Here is a 27947-nt window from a genome sequence, read left to right as displayed (position 1 = left end):
AATATCAAGATGGTGCTTAAAAACTCTTAAATTAATTATATATTTGAAGCTCACGCTTTTCTCAACCAGGTGATCCCTAAGTTTCTTCAAATTATTTCCAATTTATCATCTTCGACTTTATATAAAGTAAATAGGGATGCGGACTTCATCTTGTCATATCAATCAAAGAGTTGTTATTTGGTAATCAATATGTAGGTAGGTAGCTACAAAGACATTTAAAATCCGTACAGAAATGAGTAAGTCAATATTTCAAATCTTTTGGAACGGGTAGTTGTCAAATATCAAAATGATGCAGATTCATTATTAACCGATATTAGTGCTATTGTCTGAGTTAAAGGTATATTTACACTATGAACCCTCTCTTCCTAGTATTAATTCATGAAGTATTAATTGCTACATTGCTACTAATTTCGATGCAATTTTCACACAGTTATTTACTGTTAGGTACTTTTAAAAAAAGTATTAGATAGCATTGTAATATTTTCAGTAAACGTAGATAGCAGTTAAAATGCGTCTTTGCATTTGTGACTAGATATTTTTACCAAAATTTCATAAACATATTATTATACTTTTTATATTCACCTCTCATACTTGCCCTTACTGTGTTTCAACTTTTGGTGTAACAATATAAATTAATTAATTTAAATTTAAAATAACCATTTGGGAATGTTTCGTATTTTCAGACTAGCATTCTCTAAAATACCTATAGGGCCGCTTGTCTATTTTTATTGAAAGTTTTCTTTTTAAAACGTATCGTAATTATTCTGGCACCGGGGATTGAGACCAACTCCTCTGCGAAGACCTGCTGCTGTGGCTGGTGGTGGAAGGCGTCGAAGGCGTCGGCCTCCGGTACGGGATTGGACGTTTTCTAGCGCTGTTAGTGGTTAGTAAAGTTAGTATGTAATTAAACATGAAATGTTAACAGTGAATGTAACATATCTAATATGATACTAAAGGCAAGTTAAGCTAAATGAAGGTCTAATTAAAAGTATTTTCAGTTGCATTCAAATGTAAAGTTAAGTGATTACGTCAAATGAAATGGTGTTTGATAAGTTAAAATTAATAAGACTTACCTTCGCAAAACTAATCTTTATTCACATATCTACAGGGGCATCAGCTTTTCTACCATGCAGCGGAAAACAAATTAAAAATGAAAAACAAAATAAAATTTACAATCTTTAATAATGTGAAAACAAACACGCCAGTAGTGTCCTCTACATAAGACGTTTTCCATTCGGCGTTTTCTCTATTTATGTATCACCTTCTCCTGTATTTATATTTGTTGGACGAGTAAGTTAGGTCTACAACGGGTGCGCTACGGAGGAAAAAAATAAATCAATATTTAATCATCAATATCGCGCTCGCAACGACACGTGCTCCTTTTAATAATCCCAAATAAACTACCCGCGTAATGAAAACGTTAAATCTTATACTACGTGAATTTGAGCACGCTAATCTAGACAACAACAAAACCAATATGGATTTTTTTTATTAATTTTGTTTAAATAATTATTAGCGAGTCTGTGTATGGATCCATTCAGAGTTAATGTTAAAAAAATCAATATGTACGAAATAACAGACACACGCTGTATATTTTGAATTAAATACTATATATCGTTTTCATTCTCGTGTTAATTTTTGTTTCGTCCGCTTAAAATACTTAGTAGCACACCCTTGTTAGTAAAAATCCACACATCGTTATGAAAAACAAACCTCAGCTAGAGAGTGAGATTCCTCTACGGTTAATTAATTCAGGCATAGAACCATTTTGTGACAGAAACAATATTTTTCAAACTATAATATTATATTACACGAAAATAGACCTTATGTTGAGAACAATACATGTAAATCTTAAATACTAGATACACTTCACACTAGCACAGTTCACTTCACTAATCGGAGCTACTACTCGTGTCTTCTGAGCTCGTGCTATACTTTCGTGATTTTTTTCTATAAAGAAAGAAAATAAAAAGAAAAAAATATATATTTATGTAAAGAAACAAAAAAAAAAACATGATAATAAATTATAGTGATAAGAGTGCCATATAAAGATCACGGGATTAATCGATAAATAAATCGATTTTCAAAAAATGGTCACACCAGTTTAGATTCTATTTACATTTTAATGATCAATATATGGCATGATGCTGCAAAATAAATTACAAGGCACACGTATTAAAAACACAAGCGACACACGAAAAATATGAAAAAAAAAAGTTAATCATTTAGCACACGGTGCGAGATTGGAGTAACATTCGCTTGCATGACATCAATCAATCAATCAGTTTAATTTACTACAACACTTTTGTAAGCGAACCAGGTGAATGTGTATGAGCAAACAAATGTCACCAATTAAATACGCAAACAAGCTCTTCAACAAACATTTAGTAATGTGCAAGGAGGAAACCCAATTCCTCGTTACGCAAATACAATGTTACTCCGAGAGCTTGGTTTATGCAACGCTTTTCACACTTATCGAATAGGCAAATTTCCCAAATTCTACAGAAATTTAGTTAACGGCCTAGCTAGAGGTGGAAGTTTCCACGAGCTTCCAAGTTCTAAATAATAATCTTTATATTTTATAGTAATTAATTTATATCAACGTTAGATTGATACTCAATGTTCCGAATATAGAGTATGTACCACACTATTATGCTAATGAATTTGTAAACTATAAAATGTAGACTATTTCTGAAGACTCTTCTATTTTTATAAATTAACAATTTATAATCTGAAGTTATAAAAGATTTTTTATATCCACGTAATAAGTTATTTTGAAATAGTTGTCATTTAACAAATTTAGTGGAAAATTGCTTTCACTTTTCTACATATATATGTATGTATGTATATATTCTGATTTCTAGTACATTACTATCGCTTTTTTTTTTTGTAGCTCCTTAAATTTATTAGTCTCCGATACTGTTAATACACTTTGCTTGTCTCTTAACTTGCGAAGCTCAAAAGTATCGAACAATGATTAATTTTAAAATCGAAAGATTATTAATATACCAAACTGTTCTCAATAGAGCGCGTATTAGAAGGTTAAATCGGTTTATAATGAATGTCTTTGTTTTTTTAACAGTCGGCGGCTACATTCGAAGACCATAAAAAAGTTATATAATATAAGATTTGTTCTAATAATTAATAAAAAAATTGAAATGTATCTGTGAAAGGTTATCTTAGACCTCTATAAGTCACGGGCGGAGAATCTATACTTCTATACTAATATTATAAAGAGGAAAGATTTGTTTGTTTGTTTATATTCAATAGGCTCCGAAACTACTGAACCGATTTGAAAAATTCTTTCACTGTTTGGAAGCTACACTATTTCCGAGTGACATGGGCTATAATCTTTTTTGAAAAAAATTTGGGATCCTTAGTAAAACTCCAATAATGTAACCCAAGGTGTAAAAAAATTATCTAAAATATTCTTTACACCGCGTGTCCTGCGAAAACTATGGATGATATAATAAAATAATGTACTACGACTTTGTAGAACACATCATTATTTACAAAAATTGTCGCGACAGTATATGTCTAACTATTATAGTTATGCCGCAATAAGTGTTCTTTTATTTAAAAAAATAAAACAACGTCAAATATCGTTGAAATTATTGTTAAAGACCCGAGCGGAGCCGGGGTGGGTCGCTTGTCTATATATATAAAAATGAATTGCTGTTTGTTAGTCTCGCTAAAATTCGAAATGAAAAATGCTCGGAATGAAATAAAAATAACAATTTTGTTTTTCCTTTGATGTGTCCCTCCGTCGGACGGATTCCTTTTGTTTGTTTTAAGTTTATTTTATACTTTTAGGTCTTTTATATATCGATTGGGACACTACGAAGTCTGCCGGGTCAGCTAGTTACTGTACAATAAAGACATTCAGTATAAAGCGATTGCAGGGAGTGGCACAGTGTGAAGAGCGTCGCGTTGTATCTCGGGCCCGTGTACCTGGTGATGCGGCGCCGGTCGAGGAACGAGGGCGAGCCGGCGCGGCGCGGGATCGACAGCGACCGCGAGCGGGACGCGCTCCATCGACGGTAATCCGCGTACACGCCCGTCAGCGTCCTGACGCGCCGCGCAATACGTACGCAAACAAAACGACGTCAACGTCATGCGTTCCGGCCTCGAGGCCTTGATACACGAATGAGAATTCGAAAGAAAAAAAAACATACAGTGTGCTCAGTGCTAGAGTTTTTAACGTTCTCGATCGCGTAAAAGTTAACTCAAATTTTGTATGCTTTTTTCTATGATTGAGGATTACCGTAGGTAGGCCTTTCCAGTTTCACCAAGACAGGAGGGCAAGCAAAGGCTCAGCCAGAAATGGTGGGATTTGCTAACAGCTACCCGAGCGCCTCCGAAGGAAACCTAACAACTCAAGAGCAGCTGCTTCACGAATGAATCTACTATAGGATCGGAATCGCGACCCGCTGAGAAGATTCGGCGAGGAAATCAGCGAGCTTATGCATCGGTTAGATGTATGGACTTGGAACAGCCTCACGATGTGAAGCACAGATAATCTCAAGCACTAAGCACACAGATAATCTCAACTTTCACGCGTCTCGGTATCTGCCGGCGCTGGGCCGTGCGACCGACCAATTACCAAAGCTAGATTTCAATTACCAAAACATTTGTCAACATAAAAATTGGTTGGATTCAAACATATTATTATGTGGGTATTCAGAGTTTACTGTCTCTATACAATCAAAATGTGTGGGTAGTCAGAAATTACTATCTCTATACAATGACAAATGCTATTACAGGTACATAATTTCTACATAAAATAGTAGTGTATAGAAATAAGTGTTTTTGAACGATTTATGGAGACGAAACTAACGATCTACTTTTATGTAGGTACCTAATTGTCTTTTTCTATTATTTTCACGATTCGAATGTCATTTTATTATCATTCAGATCGAGAGCTGACAAATATTTTTTTGGTAATAAAAAAATAGATGGTTTTTTTTTCTTCCAAGAGTTGTATCCGTCACGGCGCGTTCCGGCGAAGGTGTACTAGACTCACCTGGACGAGCGCGTGGACCTGGAGGAACTACGCGACGACCTGGACGAGGACCTGCTGCTGCTGTACGAGCTCGAACCGCTCGAGCGAGAACGTCTGGAATGAATTGTTGCACTCGTTTTACATAATGTTTAATAAAAAAATATCAGGAATATGTTCATATTAACTGGTAACATTAAAATAATCGTTATTATATTATATTAAACACATTTTTGGCATAGGTATATTAAGTGGTTATCGAAGCCTATATTCCGGTCATCGTTCGAGTAAATTAACCCTCAGACACAGCCCACTGAGTTTCTCGCAGGATCTTCTCAGTGGGTCGCGTTTCCGATCCGGTGGTAGATTCTGCGAAGCACGGCTCTTGCTAGGGTTCGTGTTAGCAACGTCGTCTAGTTTGAGCCCCCTGAGCTCACCTACTAATTAAGGCTATGCTGATATAGCCTCTCAAGGCTCTCAGCTTAGGTAGGGGAAAAAAAGAAGCCTATAGACATTACTACGTAAACGTCGCCACTCGTTTTGAGTCATGAGATTTTAGGCTCAATTGGCTGACTCTCCCTTCAAACGGGATTGCGTGACTGTTTCGCTGTAGAAATGAGCACGACAGTGGTATCTACTCGTGCGGGCTCAGAAAACTATGTAAATTACAATTTGTGCCGGTATAATTGTTTTTATACGATGTTATTCTACATTTACTTATGAATCATATTTTCTAATGATTGTGGAATTAATAATAAATGTGAAGGAATGAAACGTGTTGCGTCGACCCCAAGTGACAGGGAGAAGGGAAGGAGAATGATGATGAAGTTCTAATGATTTATGAACTCACCCTGAAGACGAGTATGACCGGGAGCGGGAACGCGACGAGCGCGAGCGGGAGCGGGAGCGCGAGCGAGAGCGGGTGGAGCGCGACCAACTCCGCTTACTCTTGTTGAGATCGGGCGAGCTTTCGTGTTTCTTGACGGCCGGTGAACTCTCACTCTTCTTCAGAGCCGATGGTCCTTCAATTTTCTTTACGCGCGGAGAGCTCTCGACTTTTCTTACGGTCGACGAAATTTCATGTTTCTTTCTAGGCGGTGAGCTTTCAGCTTTTCGTGGACTTTTTGGAGAAACGTTTCCGCTAGTTGGACTCTTGTTTGATCTCGATGTCGGCGATTTTTCTTTCTTGTCTCGAGCATTTCTTTCAGCAGTGTTTTTGGATTTGTCTTTCACTTCTCTCTCCTTTTCAGCTTTATCTCTCATTTCCTTATCTTTTTCGGATTTCTTTTTCATTTCCCTTTCTTTTTCATTTCTATCTCTCGTTTCTTTCTCCCTTTTGCTTTGGTCTCTGTCTCGTTCGATCTGATCCCTGATTTCTCGTTCTTTTTCAATGTTATCCCTGATCTCACCTTCTCTCTCGTCTCTGTTCCTCCTGCCCTCGTGCGGCGCTGAGTCTGAGCGCGAGGTTTGTGACGTGGAAGGTCCGTTTAAGTCCTCGTTCTTCCTTCGCATTATCGTCTCGCGCGTCATCTGCGCTAATTTCGCTTTCAGCCTGTTGAGGTCCATGCATTCGATTTCCTCTTGCCGCGACCTCTCGTCCAAAGTTAGGAAATGTTCTACGGTATCGTCCAGTTCGTCGCTCGACGAATCTCTCATGCAAGACACCTTCGGCTTGTAATTTTGAACTTTTTTCGTTTTCCCTGGATGTAGATCTGAAGGTGATTTAATATATTTCCGTTTATCCTTCTCTGGTAACTTTTCTATAATGTCGCGATATCGTTCTGGGCTGCGACGCGCGGGCGAGTAGCTAAGACTGGATGAACTCTTGCTTCTCTGTCGGGATCGAGAGCTGTCGTCGCGAGACGTCCTGGTCTCGTTCCTGCTTCGGTCTCGCCTACTTTCGTTTTTCGAAGGGGAAAGATCACGTTTCTCAATAGATTTTCTGTTATTTTTCTTGGGGGTGTCACTCTTTCGCCTGTCCCTTCCATAGTTTTTGCGGAGAGGAGATTCAGATCTGTTGGCGGACCTTCGATGCCGCGACCTTCGTTCTGCTGAGGGAGATTTTTGTCTCGATCGACTCTTTGGTCTCTCTGGTGATTTCAGATATTTGTATCTGTCTGTTTTCGCAGGAGGTGACTGTGTTCTCTTATCCGGAGACGGGGAGTCCTGTTTCCTTTCGTTTCTTGCGGGTGACATGGTACGTTCTTTATAATAGCGTTCGTAGCCTTTTGTTTTTCTATCAGAATTACGTTTAGCAGAACGATCGGATTCAGATCCGGACGATACAGATCGTCTGCTCGGTTTAGATTTTTTGTACGTCTTCTCCGCTTCTTTACGTTTTTCTTTTTGTTTAGCAGACTTCGGCGACTTGTCCCTGGTCTCAGGGGACGTCTCCCGGCGTTCTCTGGACGGGCTCTTGTTTTTCTTACGTCTAGGCTGGTCGCGAACTTCCTTTTCCCTGCGTTTCTGTTGATTGTCGTCGGTCCGGTCTTCGCTTTTGTTTCTTTGTCTCGCGTCTTCTTTGTTTCTCTTTGAATGAGGCTCTTCGCGTCTCGGCTTCTGGTAGTCTGGCGAGTTAGTTCTTCTGGTCTCGCGTTTGTGTTCTCTTAGTGGAGTGTCTCTGCGAGTCTTGTTGCTGTCCCTGTCTGTTCGCTCGGTGCTCCTGTGGTCGGGGCTGGTGCGTCGCCTCTTGTCGGGCGGTGGCGACGCGCTACTGTCCCTAAGCGACTTGTTAGTTTTCGCGTCCCTATTTCTGTGCGGCGCTTGTTCCGCGTCGGAGCCCGAAGTGTGTCTACGATCTCGTTCGCGGCGCGATCGTTTCTCGTCCCTCGGTTTAGTTGATTTCTCTCTGGACCTCTCCCTGGACGGTTGCCGCTTTCTGTTGTCCACTTTAGTGATGTAGGAGCGCTGTTTGGGCTCGTGCGTGGAGTCTCTGGAGGGGCTGCGTTGGACACGCCTGAAGTTCCTGCCGTCCCGGGCGTCGTCCCTCCTGTGTTGGTCGTCGCCTCGTCGGTCCTCAGTCGAACGTTCCCGCCGCGCCTCGATCGATCGATCGCGATTTTTATCCTTTGACTTCTTCACTGGCGAGCTGAAATTAATAATGCTTATATTTAAATTCTACTATTGAATCAAAACAAACACTATTTGTTCAGGTGCGATTCGAATTAAATTTGACCTTCGAAAATATTACTTGAGTTAATTTTCAGGTAATAATAGTTTTTATCGAATTGATGCCACTAAAGTGACTGTCAAGTTAATTAAAATTACGTATTTTGTTCGATGAAAACAAAAGGGATTATTAGTTACAAATTTATGTAAAAATGAAAAAAATAAAAAAAAATCTCACACATCACGGGAGGTCGGTTGAGTGCTGGTGCGACGTTTGCTGGTTTTTTTCTGTCAAACATAATATTATACATTAAAAAAAACATGGAAAGATAACGAACAACTTATAAACACCGGTGCCAGTACAAATATTACTAATGTGACGTTTGCAAAAAAAAAAAAAACAAACAATAAACAAATTAACGATAATCTCATAATTACAAATTAATTTATTAATTAATTTCAAACATTTCTCATATGTTTGAATCAAAAAAAAGTATATATTTTACATAACATGCACATTACGATGGAATAAAAAAATAAAAACTAGCTTAAAAAAATCAAGAAGCTTCATAAGCTAATAAGTACATTTATAGTTCTTCCTTATAATTATATAAATTTATATTTCATTAGAATGTTAATTAAATGCACCCATAACATTCTCTTTTCGAAACTATACAATATCATTTACATTCATTTATATGGCACCAGTGAATTTAAAAAATTGACAATATCGACATCGCAGTTCCATTGATTCTTTATTTAAAAAAAAAAAACAAATATACATAACGCACATTATTAAAAAAAAAAAAATGAATAGAACACGCTGTGAACGTACCTGTGCAGTAACGTGGCTGTATCGAGTACCGTTTAAAGTCGGTCATCCTTTAATTAGTTTTGGACAAACGAGAGAGACAGAGGGAGAATGTTATGGATTAGTTTACATTGAACAACAAATCAACATTTTTATAAATAAATTTTAATTTTTTCTTTGTTCTCGCGTGCGATCTGTAGCAGTAAAATATATGATTTTGCAAAATGTTCTATTTTTAAATTGACGTCGCGTCGATTATTTTTTTTTTTTTTTATCACAGACTATTCAACTGGAACAGGTCGCAACGGATCGCTTTAACACAGCCACGTAAGACAACCATATTAGATATGTATTAGATAAAACGCATGCACAGAGCGCGGGAGGCGCCCCGCCCGCCCATGGTCCAACTGAACTCGGCAACCTAACATAGTGTATTACAGAGTGTTTACTGCATTTGATATACTTACAGTATATATTATTTCTTCAGATAAAGATGGCTATCCTATGAAATGATGCACAGTTAAACAGATAATTTTTACTGTCCATTCGGTTGGTTGTTTATGTATTTACAGAAGAGAAACAAAAAGAAGAAAAACAAAAACGAGTGTAGAATAATACACATATGTACTTATAATGATTTAATGAGAAACGACATATACCGTATATGATATCAAAAAGTGATCGCCAAATACCCTTGTATTAAAGAGAAAAAGAAAAAAGAACTAAGATTGTGGATTTCAGCTATAAAATTAAAGCACGGAAGACAGCTAATACTGTGATAAGTGTGCTTAGTGCGAGTTTTTTAACGTTCTCGATAGCGTAAAAGTTAGCCAGCCCAATTTTGTATGCAGTTGGAACAGCGTCCCTAGCGGCAAACGTAGGCAAACGATCCCATTCCATACAAATATGAGCTAACTTTTACGCTATCGAGAACGTTAAAAAACTCGCACTGAGCACACAAGAGACAAATGGAAGTAACTAATACTAAATGCAGCCAAAATTCTATTTTTAATGAAGTCATATAACCTGTGTGATCGGAACGGCGGTTCGGTACAGAGGGAAGGCTCGCTGAGAACTGTGCCAACAGTCGGCCGCGAGTCAAAACATATTATTGGGATTCTTTCGAAAGCTCAAGGGTGCGTTGCGGTGCGGCGCTAGCGGAGCCCCGGGCGCCGGACGCGTGCTAGGGGTCGTGTCGCGGGAGGCGATAACATTTGTACCGAAATCAAAAACTGAACCCCAAGCCCCCGAAATAAAACAATTATTAACGTGAAACATTTGATATCCATAGATTATGTTTGAAGTTGAAACTAAAAAAAAAAACATATTTTTTCTACAATCTGTATAGTTTTGTTACGATTATGCACATATTTATGAGATTGTCTAGTCAGTAATAACAAACATAATCTATGTCATGTACAAACTGCACCGGTTCTATGTGATATAATAATATTGTTTTAAGGGTATCGCAACATACAAGAATGAAATCTTCTGTTCGAATTCAATGAAAAAAAAAAACAAAATTACCTTTTTCTTTTTCTTCTGCTTCTCGTCGTCCGACGTGGCGGAGTCGGAGTCCGCGCCCTCGGAGCTGCTCGAACTGTCGCTGTCAGAAGATTTCGAACGCTTTTTCTTCTTTTTGCTTGATTCGTGCCTGTGTTCGTTTGAAGTATTTATAGTACAGGCATAACCAACCTTCCTATAACACGGTATTTTACAACACGGTTCCACTCTAATACGTAAAGAAAGATTCCCCAAAACCTTCTTATAACACGGTACTGCTACAATACGATAACGAGATATTCGTTTAAAATTATTTAGAAAATTACATTGCGCTATATGAACCCACAATATATGGGAATAGTCGGTTTTACTATTTTGAAGCTATTGCATAGCTTTTATCGCGGGCTTTGAACGCGGCAACCGAATCAAAAAATTCCATAACGAAAATAAAACCTAACACCCCCACTCCGCCTACCACGTAGCTCGCGTTCAACACATTCACACGTTGCGCTTGTGTAGTGTTTGTGAATAAGAGCGCGGCGTGACGTCGCACTGCATGCGCATCATGAAAAGTCTGCACATCTCTCTCTCGCGCGGTCTAGCTTATGAGTGTGAAGGGGACAGTTAATGTTTTGCTTTTGTTAATGTTTACTGGTCTATTTTATTATTGTTTCTTTTTGTTTTAAATTAAATTATTATTGTCTCATTATAATTGCATAAGTTGATAAAAAAATGCTTTGCAATAGCTTTACCGCGGCAGTCCCCGAGTGCCACACGTGTTTTTTTTATGTTTATAAAGATAAAGGTAAAAAATAATATAAAGGCATAGTTGAGATGTTTCATTCAGAAAGATTACTCTCCTTTTTGTATTGGCTTCTAGTCTCATACGTGTATAACACGGTTTCGCACAACCCGGGACTTAGTAGAAACGTATCTACCGTGCTATAGGCTATAAAGCGTCTTTAAGTGTTCGCTAATCGTTGTTGCGAATTTTCTGTATCAGAAGGAAAGCTCTCGGGTTTATCTATTGTTAAGTAGCTACCTTAAAACCTACAAGTCAATGTGTGGTATCCACCTTGGATGCACCACAAGTCTGACGGTACTGTCTAAAGACCTGTCAGCTGACCAAACTCATCCAATTATATTTATTTAAAGTCGAATATTCAATAACATTTTTGAATGGACTTAAGATATTTGACATTTGGAGTCTGGATGTATTTGTTCTTTGAATGTTGTATACGAGGGCTGCACTAAAAGTATCGGGAATGGAATATTTCCACTGTTCCTGTCATATTAAAATCTTTTTAATTGAAAACTCCTTGGTTTTAAAAATCAAATACCATTTATTTATTTAAAAAAAGATTCTCGGTCTTGTCACGAGGTTTTGTCAAACTTGTTTAGTCGTTGAGAAAATGGAATTGACTCGAGAAAATTCAAGAGCGATGATTTATTATGACTTTCGAAGTGGTTTAACACAAAAACAGTGTGTTGACCGGATGATTTCTGCATTTGGTGATGAAGCCCCATCCAAAACCACAATTTATCACTGGTTTGCTGAGTTTCAACGTGGACGTGTCAAGCTCAGTGATGATCCCCGTCAAGGTCGTCCAAAAACTGCAGTCACCCAAGAAAACGTTGATGCTGTGCGTAAGCTGATTGAGGAAGATCGACATGTGACATACCGTGAAATTCAGGCAACTTTAGACATTGGCATGAGTCAAATACAAATAATCTTGCATGAACAATTAGGTGTAAAAAAGTTGTTTTCCCGATGGATACCGCATTCGCTCTGTGAAGAGCAAAAAGCGGCTCGCGTTACTTGGTGCGTCAGAAAGATTCCACGCAGGATCCTCAAATGCTGTATACAACATTGTATCAGGTGACGAATCCTGGATATACGCGTACGAACCCGAAACAAAAAACCAGTCACGAGTTTGGGTGTTCGAAAATGAGTTAAAGCCAACAAAATTGTTCGTTCACGGAGTGTTGCAAAAAAAATGGTGGCCACGTTTGTCTCCAAAACCGGCCATGTTACGATTATTCCTCTTGAGGGACAAAGAACGGTTAATGCAGAATGGTATGCTAGCATTTGTTTGCCACAGGTCGTTTCTGAACTCCGTAAAGAGAACTGCAACCGCCGCATCATCCTCCATCACGACAATGCGAGTTCTCACACCGCGCACAGAACAAAAGAGTTTTTAGAGCAAGAAAACATAGAATTATTATTAGACCATCCGCCGTACAGCCCCGACCTAAGCCCTAATGATTTCTATACTTTCCCTAAAATAAAGAATAAATTGCGTGGACAGAGATTTTCATCACCTGAAGAAGCTGTGGACGCCTACAAAACGGCCATTTTGGAGACCCCAACTTCCGAATGGAATGGTTGCTTCAATGATTGGTTCCATCGTATGGAAAAATGTGTCAAATTTCGCGGAGAATACTTCGGAAAGCAATAAATACATTTTTAAATAGTAATGTTGTGTCACTTCGTTAATTCCCGAAATTTTCAGTGCCGCCTAGGTATTTGTGGCAAGTTAAAAATCTTAGTTTGAACGCATTTCTTGTGGAACATACTAGAATTTTAAGGTAGTAAACAAGTTTAAATTTACTGTAACTCTCTCATTATCGCCAAAGGAATCCATTGGAACTATGTAGTTTCCGTGGCTTATGGACATAGACAATGCCAGTGGCACAACCAATCCCCTGTCTGCTGCAGTGTCACAATGAAAATTACATTTAAGTTGAACTACGTTAGAAGCAAATTTTATAGTTTTTTTAGGAATGAAGGTATGTTAGTGGCCCTGCTTTCCATTTTCACCAGGAAAATTTTATGGTGAAAAGTTATTTACATATTTATAATCGATCTAATTATTTAAATTATATTCCACATATTTTATCTACTGACAAATTTTGTTTAATGAATTAACTTCAATTATTAATTAACTAGCGACCCGCTCTCGCTTCGCTTCGGAAACATTAAAACGCACATGAAACCAAAAAAATAAAATTAATTTTTTTTTTAAAAAAAGTAGCCTATGTTCATCAGGGACAATGTCGGCTTCTAATGGAAAAATATTTTTTCAAATCGGTCCAGTAGTTTCGGAGCCTATTCGAAACAAACAAACAAACAAATCTTTCCTCTTTATAATATTAGTATAGATATAGTATTACTCTAAATTGTTTAATTATAATCGTTCAAAATTAACTACGTTACCTACGAAAGACGGCGCACAATATTTTCTGTTCGCTGAAATTTCATAAATACCGTTCTATGATATTATTATTTAAAAAAAAAAACAATCGCACAAACTCAACATCTGTTAACGTTTACTTGCCTTTTAGACAACCGCAGTGTCACCTGTCTAAATTAAAACATAATTAATATCGATTGGCTAAACGTGCGATAAACAAAACTTAAAATATATAATATGTACATACATATATGTATATGTATTGGTGTATTTTACTCACTTTTCTTTCTTGTTCTTTTTCGACTTTTTCTTCTTCATTTTCTTTGGTTCGGGCGATGCGCTGTAATCAAAGTCGATCTTTACTCATTAGCAGATTGAAGAGGATCTTGGCTGTCTTCTAGCCTGTCCTCTCGCAGTTACCTCATTCTAAAGGACCTCAAACCGACCACTTTTCTCAGGTCGGCCAGGTATCTATGTGGAACGTATTTGGTTTAAGAGATTTCGCAATTTTTTTTTATTGATAACTAATAACATAATTGTATTCGACTGTTTTTAATTTTGGTATAAGCCATTTATATATTAATAATCGCTTACTCGCGACGTGTTTTTTTTTAATGACTAAAGGATTATTGGTGGCCCGGAGGCCTTTCCAGTTTCCCCAGGACAGGTGGGCGAGCAAAGGCTCAGCCAGGAGGCTTCGCGAATGAATCTACTACAGGATCGGAATCGCGACCCTCGGAGAAAAAACGGCGAGAAACTCAGCGGGCACGCAGGTGATGCATGGGTTAGGTTATACGTCGAACTCTTTGTCGAGTTCGATGAGTACGGTTACCAGAGTCCCTAAGCTAGGCGACGTGGTATTCCTATCAACCTGGTATAAAACTGACCTTCGTTTCTTCTTTTTCTTGGCGGCATGGTCTTCCCTCTCGTGGCTCGGCGTGCGCACGAGCGGGTACTTCTCGGCCTGTTCCTTCGCCCTTCGCTCCGGGTCCAGGCTCGAGCCCTCGACGAACCGCGGCGATATCCCGAAGGCGTCCCGTAATCTTGCATTCTTCTCCTGCTGAGCCTCCGCAACGGCGTGCGTCTCGCGGACACTACACATTTTATATACACATAATGGCTCGTATCGATAAATTTAAACCAACAAGTACACTAAAAACACTACAACATTATCTTTACATTTTTTATTTTACAAGTATTTCGAGAGTAATATATCAAGTAACTACGTACGAAGCTAATGTGAATATAATTAGGATATATATCAGTGAACATTTAAATACGCACTAGACAAGACCTCAATGAAACAGTGCTAATATCAAGATTACCTGCCAAGTAATATAATATTTACCTGAATAGCACCTAAGTGCGCTAGAAACGGGGAAATACAATAATTTAGCATTCTCTTTCTCATTTATCGTTTAGCGACGTTTACACAAAGCTAAAAGCTTTCTCAATATCGATATGTAAGTTAGTTATCGGCAGTATATCGCTCAATGTGCGCGTTTCGTATAATTGCAATTAATAAAACGTGTATTTTTTAATTGAACATTGATTACAATGCGCCAAGCAAACACCGACCCACATGCCCAGCTGGCTCGAGTCAACAGTGATCTATAAGTAATATTATGCACACCTTATTACGGATCGCATGGATTTCCTCTCGTCATCGTTGGAGAGACAGACCTGAAAATTGTCGTTAAAATTTCGTCTCGATGTCGAACAGTTACAACGACAGCAGCAAGAACTCCTTATCCCTTCTATGATAGTTCTCAAAGCCGGTTCTAAGCTGTCCGCTAGGTGGGACGGGCCCTGGTGGGGCGGCGGAATGGGAATAGCCGGCACCAATTCCTGATTTGGATCGTGAGACGAAGCCCGCGGCCGGCGATGCGGACCCGCCAGAACCGCTTGGAACGTCCCTCGCCAGAGACGTTCGAAAACAACCCTATTGTTTAGCTCGCGACGCGAACCCCTGCCTCTATGCATCTTAACCTAAACCTAAACTAATGGAAGACTTGGTTACTTATAATTAATGCTAATCTAGATCATGGCGGTGCGACCGCTGGAAGACTTAGTGTGGTGCATGGAGCGTGGGGCTACATGTTAATGCGGCCGACGGCGGCGGGCCGACGACGCTACTGAGTCGGCCGCAGGAAGCCGACGCGCGCACCCTGCGCAAACAACGGAACTCCGCCTCGCACAAAGGGCTCTCCACTTACACCTCCCTCATGCCTTTTGTGCGAAAATTATTTAATTCCGCCAACGTTTCATTTTCATTTATCTCGGCGCGGTATAGTATCGCTCAAAAGGATGTCTTTAAGAGGATATTTGTTGAAATTATGTTGAATGATGAATTTTCGATAGGCAGCGGCTTGGCTCTGCTCCTCCTGGCATTGCTGACGTCCATGGGCGACGGTAACCACTCACTATTAGGTGGGCTGTATGCTCGTCTGCCTACAAGGGCAATGAAAAAAAACAAAAAAAAAACTTCAATTGATTTTGTTTTATTCAACACTAGCGACCCGCCCTCGCTTCGCTTCGGAAACATTAAAACACACATGAAACAAAAAAAAAAAATTAAAAAAAATTTAAAAAAAGTTGCCTATGTTCATCAGGGACAATGTCGGCTTCTAATGGAAAAAGAATTTTTCAAATCGGTCCAGTAGTTTCGGAGACTATTCGAAACAAACAAATCTTTCCTCTTTATAATATTAGTATAGATCAATACCAATTCTAATTTGCGACGCAGTACAGGCCACATAGTAATTTAATTTGAACAAGATCATAAAATGATTATACCCTCACCATCGAGAAAGTAAAAAAAAAACAAATCGAATCGTGTATAATCGTACCTGTATCCAATACCTTTAGTGACTGGGTCAAGTTACATTAGAGAGGGATTATAGAAATCGTTTTATCCTTTTTACTAAGTATTTTTAATGCAATTGTTTTTTTTGTCGTCAAACAATAAAATCTATTTAATTAGTTAAATAAATAGACAGTCGTCCGTGACCACTAAAATAAATTAATAATCGAAACGTTGTAAATAATAATATTTCTCCAATGCCCCAATGCCCCAAAAGTAAATGCCTTTGAAGAATTTATTGGCTCATTTGAAGTAGGCCTATGAAAGTTAATACTACGCTGGCAGAGATGAATCAATACCATCGATGCATATTTTGATTGATACATAATGTATAAATAAAAAGTATTTATAAAAATTACTTTAACTTTCTTTATACTAAACGGCAACTTCATAGGTAGATACTTAATTTATTGGTAACAAAAAACGCGAGATTACCCCATAAAAGTAGTCTTAATTAAGGTTTTGGACTGAACATTCGACATAGATAAACTTTACTTTTCAATGTGTTCCTTTATATTTTAATCATCAAAGTGAGCGAGGTAACGGGGTATATCTAGTAGGCAATAAAAATAGTCATCGCTATAAAAATTTATAGTTTCGACGTACCTACTACTAATTTTGTAATTACTTATTTATTGCGCGACTGCATTCACTGATAAGAAAGAGCGAAATTTACTTTAAAAGTTTCTAAAGTAAATTCAATTTTATTTTTAAATTATTACTATTTGTAGAAATTTTATAATCAGTCATTAATCACCACTAATAAAAATCTATATATTAATACGTGAAGCAAAAGCCCTTTTTACGAAAATTGCGCAAGGAGTATGAAATTTCCCACACTTATAGAGAATATAAAGAAGGAGTGCAGAATGTTAATTTTTTTTTTAATTATGCGTTAAAAAATGATTAAATCAATAAAAAACACAACACACACACTGCCATGTATTTGACACACACACACACACGCATGCATACTATTTGTTTATTGTCAATCTTTTCTTATTACTTATAGTCTGTGGTCAAATTGAGAATAGATTAAATATTGTTCGTCTTTATTAATATTTGTCTAAAGTGTAGTCATGGCGAAATCTGTGATTATAGAAATATAATAAAATAGTATTTGACGATAGAACCATAATAATGTTCAAACTTATAACCGGGCGATCACTAGTTCTTATAGCTAGCCGAAACAAACAAACGTTACAAAACAAGTAAAAAATTAAATAAAAAATAGACGAAAGTAAGTTAAATTATTTCGTTCGGTAACAGATATTGAGAAGTACCGACAGTACTGTCATCAGTTTATGAACTACTAGAGGTCTCGCAATAGTCGAAATTCGACTATAATTAATTGGAATTCTATAATAAGTTTGTACACTATTATGATTGTATTTTATACTTCTATAATCACAAATTTCGCCAAGGCTACACCATAAAAAAATATTAATAAAGAAAAAAATTATTTTTATTCTCAATTTGACCACAGACGTCAAGAACAAAAGTTTGACGATAAATAGTATGCATGCGTGTGTGCGTCAAATACATGGTATGTAGTGTGTGTAATGTTTTCTTTATTGATTTAATGTATCTTTTATGCATTGTTTAAAAAAATTATCATTGTGCACTTCTTCTCTAAATTCTCTATAAGTGTGGAAAATTTCATACTCCTCCGTCCGCGCAATTCACAAGGGGATACAAAGTTTTTGCTTCACGTATTAATTTATGAACTATATTCAGATTTTTCAATGTTTTTCTAAAGTGGGTGTACGTAGCTAATAACGTCAACGCTTGATCTCTATCGTTCAGCTCGAGCGCGTGTTGATCCTGGCTCGTGCAGTGAGTCGCGTGCCAAATTTACACGTTTCGCTATCATTAGCGGAAGATGCGTTAGTGTCAGTCACATTTAATATACACTCGTCTTATGAACACCAAAATCACTAGACTAGTTCGAGATTGGGCCCGTATTGATAACAACTCGAGACCTTAATAGCCGTCCGGGCGAGGCGATCTAGGTAATAATCAGATATACAATCCGAGTCTTATTACCGCAAAAGATCAAGAAGGATTATACGATGGAGTTTAAAGGGTTGTTTTACCTTTTAGTCTTTCTCTTTCTTATTCCGCATTATGAGGGATCGAGGCAGCACGTATCTTATTATGCTGTATAGGGTTTTGGCATAAGTTTTACGACCAGACGTCTGCCTGACGTCAAACCTCTTTGGCTTATATCTCCATATAACAATTGCAATGTGTAAGTGACTTTTCTTTCTTCTTTTGTTATTTATTTTACTTTATCCGTTTTTAGTTCTATGATTTTCATTTCATTTTATAAACAATTACACTTTAATTTATTTATGTAATAAAATTTCTTATTAAAATGGTTATTTTTAATCGCGTGAAAAAATCAAACATACGCATAGGCTCAACCGTCCGGGAATGTTGCCCAAACAAAAATAGATAGAGTAATTGATGTAGTAATCAGGGGTCTCCCTTTAATATAATAATAACCTATAATGCTTTTTAATTATGTCCACAAACACCAAGAGTTAGAGTCTAAAATTAAAAAAAAAATTGGTACATTAGTCGAAACTCAAAAAATAAAACGTCACGGAGAATGCCTGCCGTAGATCATTTGCTTAATAAGTTCTGGCACGAAATCGCGTTCCGACCTACCTAGTTAATTAGAATATACATAGCGTCCGTCCACTCCCTCGCATTAATTATTCGGAAGCGTAGTCAAAGTTTAATAATGGCGTCAAAATATTATGCTTTTAATAGGTCACTAATGAATATCGGACACATTTGAATACGGCTACTGCGAAATCATGAAATAATTGTTTAAACGTCGACGCATAAATCACGAATAAGCAAATAAAACGATTTTTTTTCCATCGTCTTTTTTTGTTGAATACCAAAATAATTAAGATTTTACACGAATTTGTTTGCGGAAAAAAGTAGGGCGGTTAAAAAGTACCGCGAGAAACGCTAATTGTTGACTAATATCGCGTACATATTTTAAACGAAAAAGTGCATCTTTACTGTCGCAGTGATGACTTCCGTACTAAAACAACGTTACATGCTTATAAACTAAACAATGTTTTTTTTCCTACCTAAGCTGATAGCCTTGAGAGGCTATTTCAGCGTAACCTTAACTAGTAAGTGAGCTGACGGGGCTTAAACCGGAGCGATGCTAACACTGACCCTAGCAAGAGCAGCGCTTCGCAGAATCTACCACTGGATCGGAAACACGACCCACTGAGAAGATCCGGCGAGAAACTCAGTGGACCTAAACAATTTACTTGTTTTCACATTCAAATAAACTACAAGCCCAGGTAGTTGAATAGCCCGGGAAATGCATTTTTACTTGACATATTATTACATTAAATTTATGGCACACATTTTACTAGTAGTGGTGTACACGCACAGGCATACAAACAATACGGCCTATTTTCCTTTGTGCGTTCGGTTCCATGGGTTTATCAGCACTTTCATTGCAGAAGTAATTCGAATTTCGACCTCATATCTCATGGTGGATAGCGTCATTGACTTAGTTTATGGCTCGCTTACCGAAAACTATACAGACCTTGAGCCTCAACGAAAGTAGGAAAATATAATATAATAAATTATAATAAATACTAAATATTTAATATTAGTTTTTTTTCGCGACGAAATTATAATAAATATTTAATATTAGTTTTTTTTCGCGACGAAATTATAATAAATATTTAATATTAGTTTTTTTTCGCATTAGTAAGTATTAAGATTACCATAATACTTTTACGGATTCAATTAAACCGAAATTCATAAATACATCGCGGCAGAAATAGGAAATATAAATATACACAAGTACCGACCTCGTCATTGTTACCGTAACTATTATGAACGAGGGTGTTTGGAGACAACATATCAAAGTCCTGCCCTTCCCTCAAAGGGGTGGGAGTGGGGAGGTGTATACGTCATCAAGCGATCGATATGCATGGGGGCGCTTAATCCAGTTACGCGTTTAGCAAATGGTTTAAAGGGTAGGCCCTATAATTTTTTTCCACTGACCTAGTCGCCTATACTTTATTGGGCCACGCCAATATTTCAATTTCGGGATTTTAGTATCCAGCTTTGCGAGGTCTATTCTTTTTAATTCTTTAAGAAAGAAGACAGAGAGCCAAGGCAGTAGATAGATTCAGTAGTGATATAATAAACAATAGTGGTAGGTACATATTAGACTAACACTCTAGCTGGTTTTGTTCTTCAATTGGTTCTATCAATTTTCATTGTGTATGGAACGAAGATTTCAGATTTATTTGTATTTTAGCGACAGTATTACTTTTTTTTTATTGCTTAGATGGGTGCACGAGCTCACAGCCCACCCGGTGTTAAGTGGTTACTGGAGCCCATAGACATCTACAACGTAAATGCGCCACCCACCTTGAGATATAAGTTCTAAGGTCTCAAGTATAGTTACAACGGCTGCCCTACCCTTCAAACCGAAACGCATTACTGCTTCACGGCAGAAATGGGTAGGGTGGTGGTACCTACCCGCCCGGACTCACAAGAGGTCCTACCACCAGTTCAAAGTTACACCAGTTCAGTTACTATCCGCTAATCCAAATAAGGAACGAACAAACCACTTTGCTAGGGCCCGTGTCAGCAAACTCTCTCAGGTCGAGCACAGTGAGCTCACCTCTTAATTATAGCGTAGCTGAAATAGCCCCTTAGACTACCAGCAAATGGGTAGGGAAAAAAGCATCGATATTAATTTACTATTTAAGTAAAATAATTCATAATACCGCTATAACCGGACTTATATTCCTATACAACGATTCGTACGACAAGCGTATTACTTGAGCTAACAATAAATTTTCTTGACATTTCGCGAGAGCGATGCGTGGCACACTGTAAATAATTTTATTGGTATTTCGTAACAGAAGCCACGTAGAAATATAAATCCTAATCGCATTTTAACGTAACTTTATATTTCCAATAGTTTATTTTCAAGGCACATTTCCGATAGAAGTGTTATTAAATGAAATCCTGTAATAATTTCGATAGCGCGAAAAAAAAATTTTTTTTTTGTACGCTTCAAAGCGTAACAAACATAACTAAACAGCATTTTGATGTAATTAACACCATCACCAATTTGTTTGTTCATTAAATTCTAATAACAGTTAAATAGTCCGTCCTGAACTACGCGCATTAACTCTCGCCATTGAATCTAATCCTGCCGGGCAGCTCGTGGTATGTGAGGGAAGTAAATCTTCACGATGACCACAATTTAGAAACTACACGTAAGTATCTGAAAACAGCGTCAGCATTCTTCGAAACAGCGGCGCGTCATGATTTCCCTCTTATCGCGGCCACCTATAACTACATTTCCGACCCAGGCGATAGGACAACGCAAAGGCAGGGATAGTTTTTTTTTTAGGTGTGTGGGCGGACTCACGGCCCACCTGGTGTTAAGTGGTTACAGGAGCCCATAGACATCACAACGTAAATGCTGCCACCCACCTTGAGACATGAGTTGTAAGGTCTCATTTTTAACAGTACAACGCCTCCCCCACCCTTTAAGCCGAAACGCATTACTGATTCACGGCAGAAATAGGCAGGGGGGTGGTACCTACCCGAGCGACAAGACGTCCTACCACCAGTATATTACGCATACTATAATTTTGCGAGTTCGATTTTTATTACACGATGTTAATCCTTCACCGTGGAAGTCAATCGTGAACATTTGTTAAGTACGTATTGCATTGGAAAAATTGGTACCCATCGGCGGGATTCGAAAACCGATGCATCGCTACATATGAATGCATACCCGTTTGGAAGTAACTGGTATACCCCATAAGCTATTAATGGTAAGTTGGAAAAAAAATATAAGAAAAATAGTTACTTTCAATATTTGAATACTAGCGACCCGCCCTCGCTTCGCTTCGGAAACATTAAAACACACATGAAACCAAAAAAATAAAATAATATTTTTTTTTAAAAAAGTAGCCTATATTCATCAGGGACAATGTCGGCTTCTAATGGAAAAAGAATTTTTCAAATCGGTCCAGTAGTTTCGGAGCCTATTCGAAACAAACAAACAAACAAATCTTTCCTCTTTATAATATTAGTATAGATGGTTCGGTTTATATCGTTTTGATGAATCGAAATATTATTAAAAATTAATGGGACTTATTTCAAGGTAAGTTTGTAAGAAAAATAATTACTTTCATATCAGTTGAATGCTTGATTGATTTCTCATTCCGATGATAAGTTATAAATGTTTATGCGTAACGAATATCAAACCGATGGTTTCAGGGCTGTTGCCGGTCAATAAAATTTTCTAATCTATCGTTATAAAACTATTTTTGTAACTAAAGTAGTTGTTCATTTATGGTAAAATATGTTTTATTTTTAAACTAGACTTCAAAAAGGGAGGTAGCTTTTTTCACCATTACTCAAACGATTTTTGAGTCTTATCTTTTTCTATGTACTTTTCATAGCTTTAATTTTTATTTTTTCCTAGAGGCCGGAGCCCCAAACGTTGGTCCGACCAGATCTCCGAGCAAACCAGCGGACCACTTAGCGCTGCACTACACCAGGCAACTGACCGGAACCGATGGAGGCTGACAGTCGACAAGCTAAAACGGAGTCACGATCCTCAGCAATGAGGGAGCGATGGAGAAGAAGAAGAAGAAGGATCGTGAAAAGTCATGTGTTGGAATGATTAACAAGTCTACACTTATTATTTTCTCTAAATGGGCATAAAGCTATTCTTAGACATTTACAGTTATTCTTTTATTTTTTATTTTACGGCTCTGTTTACTTTTCCTTTGAGCCAGTCTGCATTGACAAAGGAAATCTTCCATTTAAAGATTAAGTAATAACATAGATATGTACTGTTTATAGTTTCAATCGTGGAATATTTAAAATCCTATGGCTGTAACTTGTAACTATACTGAGACCTTACTACTTATATCCCAAGGTGGGTGGCAGCATTTACCTTATAGATGTCTATGGGCTCCGGTAGTCACTTAACACCAGATGGGCTGTGAGCTCTTCCATCCATGTAGGTATGCAATAAAAATAAAATAAAAAAGCACCAGAGATGTCCTCAGTGGGAGACAGCGACTTGGCTATGCCGTCGGCATTGCTGATTTTCGTGAGCAACTTTGTCCCTAAACAACTACTCACTATCCGGCAGGCCGTGTGCTCGCTGCCTAAAGTGGCAACAAAACCTAAAACGCTAATGATATTTAAAAAATAATGCTTGCATAGACAAATTGTAAAAAATTATATTTGGCCTGTCGGTCTACGGAGCTCGGTGAACTTTTCTCGTTTCTCTGGGCAGGGATCTGTGCAACTTTCTCACAACTGAATCTGCTTGTATACACAATTGAATCGAAAAGAATTATCCTTTGGTAATTAAATTTAATTCCACGTATATGGTTAAATTAATGTTATCAAGATATTTGATGGCTATGGGGACATCATCATTTTCAGTAATTCTAATGCTCCATAAATATGCCAGAGTATGACAACGACCAACGCGCATTCTAGCAGTAGTTATACTAGGGGCGAAAGGGAAAAGGGTATTTCAAGTAACCTGACAAGTGAAAATCCTGGTTTATTTCGGTAAATCAAAAAACCTAACAAAACTTGCACCATCCAGTCTAAACTAGATACTGCCAGTTGAGGCGTATGTGGGTCGGGATTGGCTTTCCGGCCAATTTCTAAAACTTCAAGGCGTGCACTTCGGTCATTAACATTCATATTCTATAATATTAACTTTATAATCGATGTGACAATACATCAATGAAAACTCTTGAAAAATCTTATGTTACCGATGTAAATAAAAAGGACATCATGTCGCAAATAAATTTTATACTCACGCTACCCTTCCGAATTCGTCCCTTGGAACATCTTTCTCACCGCTGCTGGTCTCGGAGATTTTCGCTCTGAACGCAGCAATCCGCGCCGCTATCTCATCCTTGGGGAACCTGCGCAACCACACCATAGAAACGCTCATTATTTATGTTATCGAATAGTAATGTTCTTTTAAAAAAATCGATAGGACGCATTCTCAAAGCGTTCGTGTAATTTATACACTGATGTATCGTTGGGACGAGACCGCGCTTCATGAATACGAAAACGTAATGAATTCTTATAATAAATCGCCTTGTGTCGCCTACGTAAACGTACCAGTGCATGATACGCCACACAGCTATAAAACCGAAGAAATACTTGTATGAAAACAATAAAACCGATAAGGCGCACCACCGGCGGCCGACTGAGCCTTACTCCTGGACTTCATGAATAATATAAGTTGACGGGGTCATGCGAGGGGTGGCTGTCGCCCGCTATCGAATTATTGATCAGACTCCGGCGCAGGGGCCATTGTCCTGCTGTCACGAGGGTGCAAAACTATCAACACAATAGATACGGTCCCGACGGGGTACGCAATCTCCTATTCGCAATATTATAAGTAAGGGTTATTTTAATTCTGAAAATCGATAACACATGTTCCACCCAAAAACATGTGATTTAATATTTACCAATCGCTACAGGTTGGGCTGTTATGAAATCGTTTTTTTTTAGGTCGAATAACGGCAAATTTCGTTATAGCGTAAATAAAGTAATGTTAATAGAAAATAATTTAGACAACATGATTTATACACGCAACAAACTATCTGAAAAAAAATTGTTACGCGAATCCAGATGTCACAAAATTCGAGACCAGACAAATTAGGATGTCTTAGAGGTCCAGTTTATCCAAAATTAATTTTGCTCTTTCCGGCCAAGTGGCCTTGTGTCAGGCACATATTGTACTTAGATTTCACTTTCACTATTTCTATGTAGTGTCTTTCTGACAAACCTCCTTAGAATTGACAATCTTATAATTGACATAGCTGAATAGGCATTAGTACAAGGGTTGAAGGTTTAACAACGCCTACTAAAATGACTCATGTATTACGAAATGAAACCTGTGATTTTTTTTTTTAAATAACGGAGGAAATCGAATATCAAAAATTATCGATATTGTACACTTTCAGAGAAAAATATATTGAAATAAATAAAAATATTCAGTGTGCCAGTGAAACAAGGATATCAAATTTAGGCCTAGCTTTAAGAGTAAACATGGACTGGCTGCATTGGACATATTCAATTGGACAATTTTGTTGATCCGATCGTAGATTGTCCCCTTCATTTTCTAATTGTTGGATGGTGTGGATAAGAGATAGCAATAAAAAATTAAAACAGTCAAAATTTTATCAAAGCAAAGAGAGTTCCGTATCATTTCATTAATCATCTTTACAATATTTCCTTCCCTGTGATGACCTTGTAGATGACAATAGTCAAGTTATGGTGTAGTTTGTTTAAGGTGTCTGATAATTATTTCAAATAATTTTATGAGTAAAAAATTGATTTATACTGGCTGTTTACTCACAGATGGGGTAACTAACTGCCCTACAGAGATTCTTTCAGGCGAAACTCTGTCCACCTCTGAGTCAATTAAGTATGAGGACATGCATTAGGATTGCAAATTATCTGGAAAAGCCCATTTAAAGCCAAGAGGTAAGTTGAAGTTCAGATTTAGAAAGCTGTACTTACTGGCTTCTGGACAGAAAATCAAAACTCTCCATAGAAAATTAGATTCTGGTCTACAAAACAATCCAAAGCCTCTCTGAAATGATATTCAACTTTGAAACTGTGCTTGTTATTTTATCTTTTACATTTTTCAAAGGGTTTGATAGACTATATTAGATGATTTTAGACCTGATCTTTTATGTACCTATAGTAGGCAACATAAAAATCATCAAAACCAACTAGCACACAACCTTGTGTAAGCCAGGCACACATGGCTCTTTAAGTATTCAAAAACATGTAATATTCCAGCTGGATCAAAGAATTTGACTCTAAATATTGATGATTATTGGTAGAGACTATCAATCGGCAAGTGACTCTTAATTCCTGTCTATAGCATCACTTTATCTGGTTACATTAATTGCAGATTCATAAGAGCAAAAAAAATAAGACTCCCTGGACACATCAGTGCCTTATTGGCTGACTCAAGGGCACAATGCATATGCCCCTGACTGCATGGCCAAGGATCATGGGTTTGATCAATTGAGGCAAAAGTTTGCATAATTAATAAGTTTTGTTTCATGTTTAAGTGTTATTTATATTTAGTTCAATACACTTTGTATAATAGTCTTTAGTAGCCACAGCGCTGGAAATTTTAGTTTAATGCTAAATGGCAATATGTGATTTGTTATTGATTATAATTTTTTATGCAAAATGTTTAAATAATTAGCAATTAAGGCAGTATTTAAAATACTATACTCATTCCATACCTTTTCTATCCATATTCGTTGATTACTAACATTATTTGTATAGCAGAACACATCATTCTTTATGGCAAATTAAATGTTAGAATCAAACTTTAAAACTACAGTATTTTTGCCTAAGTTAGATGGCTATGAGTAGAAGATTGTGAAGTAATAGTATAAGTTCAATGAACAACAATAACATCATCCAAATATTGCCAATTGATAACAAAACAAAAACTCACAGCACATAAAATTTCCTATGATTACCTACTGCTATCATCAGTTATTATAGCTCATTAGAAATATTATTAGCTGTCTATCATGTTGTGTAGTTGTTAAAGTAATCACTGTTTCCTTGAAATATGAAGAAAAAACCTAATAATATCAATATTAAATTACCAAACAAAATTAAATTAAAAAAATATATATATAATAATTGGAAACCCTGAAAAAGGTAGCAAGAATTACAATATAACGTTGATTTATAAAGTCCAACGTGTGCCAACCTCATATCATAAAAATATAAGAGAACATCCCCGGAACAAATCTCAGTGTATACCATGAATCCGATTTCTGTGTATTTGTTGTATTTATGCTAAATACTCACCCTTGTTCTTCCAGGCTATCTTCCAACTCTGCACACTTGACTTCAATCTTCCTTTTCCTCTCATGATCGAGTATTTCTCTATTTGGTTGTTTGTTTGACGCCGAATCCAACTTGGCGATCTCATCTTCAGTCCGGTAGTTGACGGAGTCTTTTGTTTTTCTTACCGTGGCCCAATTTCTCTGTACGTAGCCATTTGTACCGGAGCCCCGTGGCGTCGTCAACCCGATCCCATTATACATTATTTCGTATTATATACCTAAAACCAATCGTAACACTTACGGTGTGCAAATTGAAGGTTCTGAATTAGGCCATGAGATTAGAAACTCCCAGAAAAGTTAGTAAAATAATCTATAAATAACAATTTCTCTTTCAAAAAATGTATCAACGTCTATGATCAATAACTCACAATATTATTAGATTAAATGTTTATGTTAAAAAAGAATTGAACACGACCATCTTGCTTGGTTTTGATTTTTTTAGATTGAATTATTCATAGACAACGAAATGGCTACGAATTTAGATGTTTCACTTTATCTGTAGTTTTTAACTGAC

At 37.3% G+C, this 27947-nt stretch overlaps 1 protein-coding gene across 10 annotated transcripts; it reads right to left on the bottom strand.

The window, feature by feature from the left end:
• Positions 1-469: 469 nt before the first annotated feature.
• Srrm234 (Serine-arginine repetitive matrix 2/3/4) lies at positions 470-27947 on the bottom strand. Of its 10 annotated transcripts, XM_028180361.2 has the most exons (12): positions 27802-27947; positions 27396-27651; positions 24350-24457; positions 14503-14709; positions 13896-13955; positions 13760-13786; positions 10446-10572; positions 8346-8395; positions 5850-8087; positions 5024-5116; positions 3952-4068; positions 470-874 (listed from the first exon to the last, which is right to left on the bottom strand). In XM_028180361.2, exons 2-12 carry the CDS (start codon positions 27632-27634, stop codon positions 760-762), a joined length of 3381 nt encoding a protein of 1126 aa, XP_028036162.2. In that variant the 5' UTR covers positions 27635-27651; positions 27802-27947; the 3' UTR covers positions 470-759. The 10 variants fall into 10 exon arrangements, with proteins under 10 accessions (XP_028036162.2, XP_089586278.1, XP_089586279.1 ...); XM_089730152.1 differs by lacking the exon at positions 13760-13786; XM_089730153.1 differs by lacking the exons at positions 24350-24457; positions 27396-27651; positions 27802-27947 and adding exons at positions 1074-1122; positions 15249-15787.

The sequence above is a fragment of the Bombyx mandarina genome, chromosome 10 (genome assembly GCF_030267445.1).
Source record: "Bombyx mandarina strain Sakado chromosome 10, ASM3026744v2".
In the NCBI taxonomy this organism is placed as follows: Eukaryota; Metazoa; Arthropoda; class Insecta; order Lepidoptera; family Bombycidae; genus Bombyx; species Bombyx mandarina.
This window is presented reverse-complemented; position numbering and strand designations above follow the sequence as displayed.